This window comes from Parasteatoda tepidariorum, chromosome 5, assembly GCF_043381705.1.
Source record: "Parasteatoda tepidariorum isolate YZ-2023 chromosome 5, CAS_Ptep_4.0, whole genome shotgun sequence".
NCBI classification, from domain to species: Eukaryota; Metazoa; Arthropoda; class Arachnida; order Araneae; family Theridiidae; genus Parasteatoda; species Parasteatoda tepidariorum.
Window position 1 is genome coordinate 26,200,625 of NC_092208.1, and position 7,749 is coordinate 26,208,373.

At 26.6% G+C, this 7,749-nt stretch overlaps 1 protein-coding gene across 1 annotated transcript; it reads right to left on the reverse strand.

The window, feature by feature from the left end:
* Positions 1-709: 709 nt before the first annotated feature.
* Positions 710-7,552, reverse strand: LOC107437492 (uncharacterized). Its single transcript, XM_016049509.4, has 3 exons — positions 6,642-7,552; positions 2,866-3,027; positions 710-1,657 (listed from the first exon to the last, which is right to left on the reverse strand). The coding sequence occupies exons 1-3, from the start codon at positions 7,240-7,242 to the stop codon at positions 1,362-1,364; spliced, it is 1,059 nt and encodes a 352-aa protein (XP_015904995.1). The 5' UTR covers positions 7,243-7,552; the 3' UTR covers positions 710-1,361.
* Positions 7,553-7,749: the final 197 nt, after the last annotated feature.

Consider the following 7,749-nt stretch of genomic DNA (forward strand, 5'->3'; position numbering starts at 1 on the left):
ATCTGTATTATTAAATAATTACAAATAAACATTTAAAATTTCAATGAAATGATAATAGTTAAAATTAATAATATTCATAAAAAGTGATTATAATAATTTAAAAAATTAGATTTTAAAGTGATTCTTCCAAAATATACTGATATTGTTCAACCCAAACGGCATTTATTTCTGCCGGCAGGTAAAAAATCAAATAAACATTTACAGAATTTTAAAAATTGAGAAATAAATTCTTGGGAAAATTATACATTAAAATACAAAAAACAGCGCAGTGTCAGTTTTCACCAATTTTAAATAAAATTATAATACATGATTGGTGTGCTTTTTAACTTTTAGAAGATTAAGGAACCTGTTGTGTATATTAATGAAGCATTCTTAGCAGATCAACTTCCAAAACGTTGTTTACGTTAGCAAATCTTCTATTAACTATGCAAAATGTCTAATTATTCTTTTTAATTTCTTCACTAATTATAATTTAGATTACATACAGGATATTTCAAACATATTATTAGAAAATTATAACATGGTAGAAAAGAGTATAACATGTTTATACTTATAAAAATGGGTTTGCTTAATGTAAAAAATACTTTCTCAAAAAACTTCAACACTTAATAAATCTATTAAGATATGTATATATTTGGAAGAAGACACAAAAATTACAGAATGACAGTGTAAAACAGATATAAGAGACACTAATGGAATGAGATCAATACAAATTTCAATGTATTTATTAGAGCATATTTTTAAGGTTTTTTAATGTTAAAATGTTATCTTTTATTTATAATAACATTTTAGCCACAGCTTTAGATGAGTTTTTTTTTCTTATTTCTCTTTAGAAAATAAAAGCATTTACATTTAATGCTCATACAAATATTAAAATGGAAATCAATATACAAACTTCATTTACAACACTACATCTATTATATTTACAAGAAATATAAATTTAAACTTTTGTGCAAAAATTAAGAAAACACAAGTTACTATCATTAATAGCTTTTCCCAATAATATCAGTAATAACAGTAATTACTACTGTTATTATTCAATATCATTAAGCATAGTAAAGAAATACTGATTTTCAAGAATAATTGTAAAGTAAGTATTTTGCCACATTAGGTTTTTATAGGGATACTGCACAATATCACATATGTAAAAAAAAAATTAACAAAAATATTAAATATTATCATAAAGTACTTAAAGCAAGTAATAATTTAGAAAGAATGCCATTTAGATATCAATGATATATAAGATGAAAATACTATAATAATTAACAACAAAAAAAAGCTGGGTAATATTTTAGTCATTTCAAAAAGGACAAAATCTATTTACAAATTGTATCATATTTCGCAGAATATTTATGTACAGGTTAAAGAGATTCGTGATCTACATTATTTTGAGTCATTTGGTTAATGAATTGACCTAAAATTGATAACATTTTCAATTCATGCTGTTGTTCTTCTTTTCTCCGACGTTCCTCAAATTCCAACCAAAGTTTTTGCATGTTTTCATCACGTTTCATTCTTTCACGTTCTAACTGAGTGATTCTTTCCAAAAAACGAGATTCAGCATTTTCTTGAAATTTTAAAAAACTGTCAGCAACATTTTCCAAAACAGCTTTCAATACATTGCACTTTTTTTTCTTACGTGGAGGTTCTTTAGAATCTATGAGAAAAAACTAAATGATTAATTAAATAAATGATTTAAAAAAATTAATAAATAAAAAAATAATATAATAACATTTTACTTTATACAATACAGAAAACAAACAATAACAATCAAATACAAAATTTAATAACTTAAAAAAAATAAACGTTTATTGGCACAATTTTCAATTTTAATTATTATTACAAAGTACATTAAATAAAGACAAATAAATTACTTGATGCAGCAAGGATATAAATGTACACTGATTATTTACAGCATGATGCAATAAATTACCAATGACAATTATTTTTTTTGAACTAAGCTAATAATGAAGAAAAAAGTAATAACATTAAAGATTCGCTTTAAAAAATTATTACCACAAAACGTTGCTTTTTGGAATTAATATTTTTATGTAAAAAGTGTAAACACTTTTAAAATTCTAGCAAGATTAAAAATAAGGCCATCCTTATTTTTAATCAGAAAACTAATAGATCTTAGAAAAAATTTATAATAAAATAATTTGTAAATTTATAGTGCAGATAGCTCAAAAATTGACAAAATTTAGACATCTAAAAACCTAATATAAATCCTAAACTTATAGTCTGACCAACTTGAGTTTGGTCACATTTCATTCAGTTAAAAATCATATACAAAGAAATACCTATTATGCCTAAAATAATAATTTTTATATATATATAAAAAAATCCTGTAATTTCTAAAAGACTAGTGTAATTGACTTGTTTTTTATTCCATACAATTTAGGGTGAAAAAAATACTTGGAAAACAATGCTTCACTTGTCTAGATATCAATGTTAGATGCATAAAATGTACCAGTATAAAATTTGTTTTCTACAAAACCATCATAACTTCTATACTATTAGTCTGGTTTTCTTAGGATTCATCTGGTTTGATTCATCCTAACCCCTAAAACAATGCCTCATTTACATAAAAAGCAATATGTAAGATTCTTACAATTTTACCACTGTTCCAACAAAAATCAATTGCAAGAGGGGGTGCAACTTTTTATATCTTGGAGGGTACATGACTGTTTGCAGTAGGTTTGAACTTTTGAGCCATCTTAATTGTACTATTATTAAAGAACTAGAAGATAAAATGTATAACTTTTTTTCTCCAGGAAAAAAAATCTTAAAACCTGAAAGACATAACATTCTCAATGCTTATTTCATTTAAAAGGGGGGAGGGAGAGAGAGAAAGAGAATGAAAACCTGAGATGGTAGATTTTTCTTCTAAAGTGTTGAAATCTTGAAGTTCTTCTTCCGTGTTAGTCACATTATCGGATGTATGTTCTTCATCACCTTTCATGGAATCATTTTCTACCAAAACAACATTTGGCACCCATGGAGAATCAATTTCTTCTAATGCAGAATCTAAGAAACATTAACCAACTTACATACAACGATAGATAAAAAAAATTAATCAATAAAAAATTACATTTATTAACAGAGGTTTAAATACAAAAATCAATTAGGAGGTATATACTTGCCAACCTCGTGGCAGAATCGCTGCGACACAGCGACCTTGTCGCAGAACGTTACCGAGTTCTCGCAGAACGATTTTTCTTTTGAAAAGTATACAATTTTAGTTTTCTTTCCTACAGAAATTTACACTTAATATTTAAATCATGCATTTAGATAATCACTTTTTAACGCTCTCAATTTACGCCGATAGTATCGCAAATAGATGTAATTTTCCAATTTAATTTTCAGCAGTTACTGATATTAATTTTCACATGGTTTTAAAATATCCCGATATATTTCAATAATATGGAAAATTCAAATCGTGTATTTGAGTTTTTCTTTCTTAGGGCAATGATTAGGCTTCCATCGTATTTTTGGCAATTATTACCATTGATTTCTCCATAGTTTTCAAATCCAATATTTTTTATACGATATCATTTATTACAGCAACTCTAACCTTGAAACGAAACTCGCACTTGAGTAATCCCTTTTTGAGGAGTCCGATTTGTGTGATTTCGTCGTCAATCTTTTTTTCGGCAACGGATTTCGTATTTAGGAAATGCGAAGAAGGAAATAAATAGTTAGTTTTACCCCAACAAAATATAAGAATAAAAAATTATTACATGTTCAATTGTAACAAAAATTATAATAGTTTTTTTCTTCTTTTTTTGTAAACACAGCGCTTTTGTTATTTTAAATTGGTAACATATATGTTTGCTATTATTAACACTAAACATGCCAACACTTATCAATACAATACAATACAACTTACAAAAACCGGTCTTTTGACCGAATATGGTATGTTTAGTGTTAAAAGTATCTTGCAGAAAAATATTAGTGCTAGAATTTTGTCGCAGATAGCTCAAAAAAATTATTACGCAGGGCTTGCCAATCAGTTTTCAAATAAAATCAAACCAATTCAGGCATTTAACGGAATACAGGACAAACTTGTTAAATTTATTTTGGTAGAGCTCCTCTCCACCTCCTATGGCTGAATTTTTTCATGCTTTCTGTGACAAACCTCGCTAGCACTAATATCTTTCTATATGATAATTTTAATATAGCACTGAAACTATCACTACCTTATTGGTGGCCCTTAAAATATTCTATTTTTGCAGAACCCAAATAAGACTTCAGATTTCTGCCTATAGTATTGAAATAAATATAGTTTTTTTTCATGCTGTTTTAGAATTTCATTCCTAATTGTTAATTTTTTTATTTTATCGAACTTCTTTTCAACTTCTTATTGGACTTTCTTTTTATTTTATTTAACTTCTTCTCACTTTAAATTATATGATAAAATAGATAATAAGAATTGCTAATTTCAATAATAAAATTAAACTAAAAAAAAAATTATAATATAAAAAATATGTCTTGAAATGGCTTGGAACTTTGGTCAAAAGTTCTGCTTGTTGTATCAACACAACAAATTTGTTGTCCTTAATGAAACAAAAACCACTTAATATTTTCTCCATATGATCAATTCCCAAAGGGACTCATGTTAATTATTAATGATATTTCATTAATTCATAGAAATTCTAATGCAAAACCTAATTGCATAAAAATATTTCTAAAAAATTATTTCTGGGCAACTTATGAAGGAATTAGAATAATATTCTTCATTAAAATTATTTATTTCACTTGTTAACATGCAAAATAGACAGTTAGATAGGATATAAAGGTTTTTCTCTCTTTTATTATGTGGGTGACCTTTTAAACATTACATAAGTACTTAACGAGGGGGAGAAAATCTGTGATTTGCTTTGATAAGTAACGATTATTTAGCCTATTCGGCCCTTTTGCCAGTTGGTCGAATATTTGGGCAAATATTCAGTGGAACAATCAGCCAAATATTCTGGAAAGTAATTTTTTGGAAAAGTATACATATATATATTTATTTTGTACTTCTGATTACATTCAGATTGATCACTTTGTGCTGTTTTTCAGTTTTAATTCTAGGTTAGCATTTTTACGGAGTGTTTCTGAGAAGCTTTATTCTTTTATTGTCACTTTTTCCCTGTATGATAATATGTAACCAACAACAAAGAAAATTGCGATTTTCAACATTAAATTATATTTTAAGAACTAAGGACAATTATTTTCTATTTATCTCTTTTATCAGTCTTTTTGTTATGGCACAGCATCTTTTAAAGAGTGTTTCGAACGAACATTATTCTTTTAAGAGAATAGTGTTCATTCGGCATGGCAAGATGAAAAAGTTAAATTGTGATTTTTAGAGCTAAATTTTTCATTTAAAAATTAAAAATGATTATCATTTCAATTTCCATTTAGCTCTTTTTATCACCGTTTTTATACACTAATTGGAAAACAAATAAAATATGATAATATACAATAAAATGCAATAATTGGAAATCTGAGAAGTTTAGCTTTAAAATTTTCTTTCAAGAATTGAGATTTCTTTCAAGATTGAATCGTTTCGCTTTTGGATAAAATCGTTTGTTTTCATAGGCATTTTCATGATAGTGTGACACTCTTAAAAACGTTTCTGATAGATTATTTCTTTTACTGTTTAATGGATAGGGGAGAGGGGGGTACATTTCAACATGGGGCACCTTTCAACAACTAGAATTTCTGCTTTCTAATATTGTTTAATGATTCGCCAATATGCCAGACAATAAGCTTTAACTAAGCATAACTATTGACATTTAGTNCTTTTGGATAAAATCTTTTGTTTTCATGGGCATTTTCATGATAGTGCGACACTCTTAAAAACATTTCTGATAGATTATTTCTTTTACTGTTTAATGGATACTATTTTGCAGAAGATATTTTAGCATTAAAGTTAAGTTTTAAAAATTAAAAAGATTTCTTCGATTTTTCTTTTTTTTCAACTTAACAACTTCAACTTCTTTTTAACATAAATATTTATTGCAGTTAGACAGTTTTTTTTTTTTTACATCTTAAATATCTCTAAAAATATAGCTAAGTTTTCATTACTATTCAATAATAACCTAAATTATTTATAGATAAAATATTAATTATTAAATATTTTTAAAAAAAAAAATTATGCTAGGTATTCAACAGGCAAATATTTGGTATGCCACCATTTATTTTGCCGAATATTCTGCATTTGGTTAAATCACTATTCGTTACATTTCTAATTTGCTTATCTTTGTTGATTAGGAAAGAAGAGAAGTATGAGCAATGTTTACATAAGAATTTTTTTTTTTTTTACTGTTTCAAAATTTTTTTTAGAAATAAAAAAAAAAGCTTACGAGAACATTTGAAATAAAAGTTTGGAGGAAGAGAAAGTTGGACATATATTTCTTCTAGAAATTCTGGAGGTTTGATCTTCATTGACAGGGGGGGAGGATAAAGGAAAATAGCACAATATTTGAATTGCAATTGGTAAAAAAATTTGGTTCTTGATTGATTATAGAGATCAACTTGATAGGTTTCATTCGAATAATAAATAAAGGAATTTAAACCATACTTAAAAATTATATAAGTAAACAGAATTGAATAATCAAAAAAAAATTATGAATCAATAAAACTAACATTACCTTTATCAGACAAGTCATAGCTTTGTTCCCCATTTAAAAATAAAGTATTATCACTATCAGTTTGTGTCATTAATGCTGAATTCGTGAGTTTAACTTCCAATAGCATTTCTGAATTGTCACAATCAAGTTCTGGTAAGGGTGAGGAAATTGGCAAAATACTTTGAGGATAAATTTGTTCATTGCTAGGGAAACTGTTTGATGCATCAGATTCTTTATCATGTGATATAGAAGATTGCAAATCCTCTTCATTTTCAGATGTATGAAAATTTTGTTCAGCGGCATTTACCTGCTCGGATGAATTATTACTGTTAAATATACTATCAACAAGATCATAATGCTTCATTGGTTTTTTTGGTGTTAAATTATTTTGCATGCAGTATTTAATGTGTTGGTATTCCTTTCGCAATCGTTTAATTTTTTCTCGACATTGGTAAGCAGTTCGACTAAAGCCGATTGAAGACAATTCACCAGCAATCTTTTCATAAACAGTGATATTTCTTTTTGCACCACGCAATTCTTCTTGTATGTCAGATCTCGAAAATATACCAATTAATATAATTGTCTCATCTTCCATCCAAGTAAAGCCTCGGTCAACAGACATTTTAAACAACGGGATTTTAACAACCTGTTCTCATAAAAAGTGCATAAATTATTTTACTTTTTTCACTAAGATTGCATTATATCAAAGAAAGCTTTCAGCAACAGTAAATAAAGAAACAGTTTAGGAATATTTATTGAGTGCTTGATAATAGTAGCAAAATATCTGGTTAGTAATGAATGTTTCTAACAAACTACATTTCCTTTACATCGCTTTCAAACTTTTCTTAACAAATTTGTTTGTTTACTATCGATTTTAATTTTTGATAATCTAGTTTGACATGAATTGAAGCTTTCTACTATCTATTTCTGTAAGAGAAGTAACCAGCATCATTTGGTTGCTGAAATTATTTAATATATTTTCAGATTTTAAAAAAAATGCGTCCATAAGCTTGATTTATCTTCATATAATTTTAAAAATAACTAGCATGCTTCTTAAACTAGATAGCAGAAGCAAAGTGCACGAAATTTAAATTAATTTAAATTTAATAGTAATATAATCGGTTTTAAG

Bases quoted from the DNA above. Each gene is read 5' to 3' on its own strand.
- LOC107437492 (XM_016049509.4), bottom strand. From the start codon at position 7,242: ATGTCTGTTGACCGAGGCTTTACTTGGATGGAAGATGAGACAATTATA. The intron at 3,028-6,641 runs GTAATGTTAGTT...AATGTTTCTTAG, and splicing joins CTATGACTTGTCTGATAAAG to ATTCTGCATTAGAAGAAATT. The intron at 1,658-2,865 runs GTTTTCATTCTC...TTTTTCTCATAG, and splicing joins AGAAAAATCTACCATCTCAG to ATTCTAAAGAACCTCCACGT.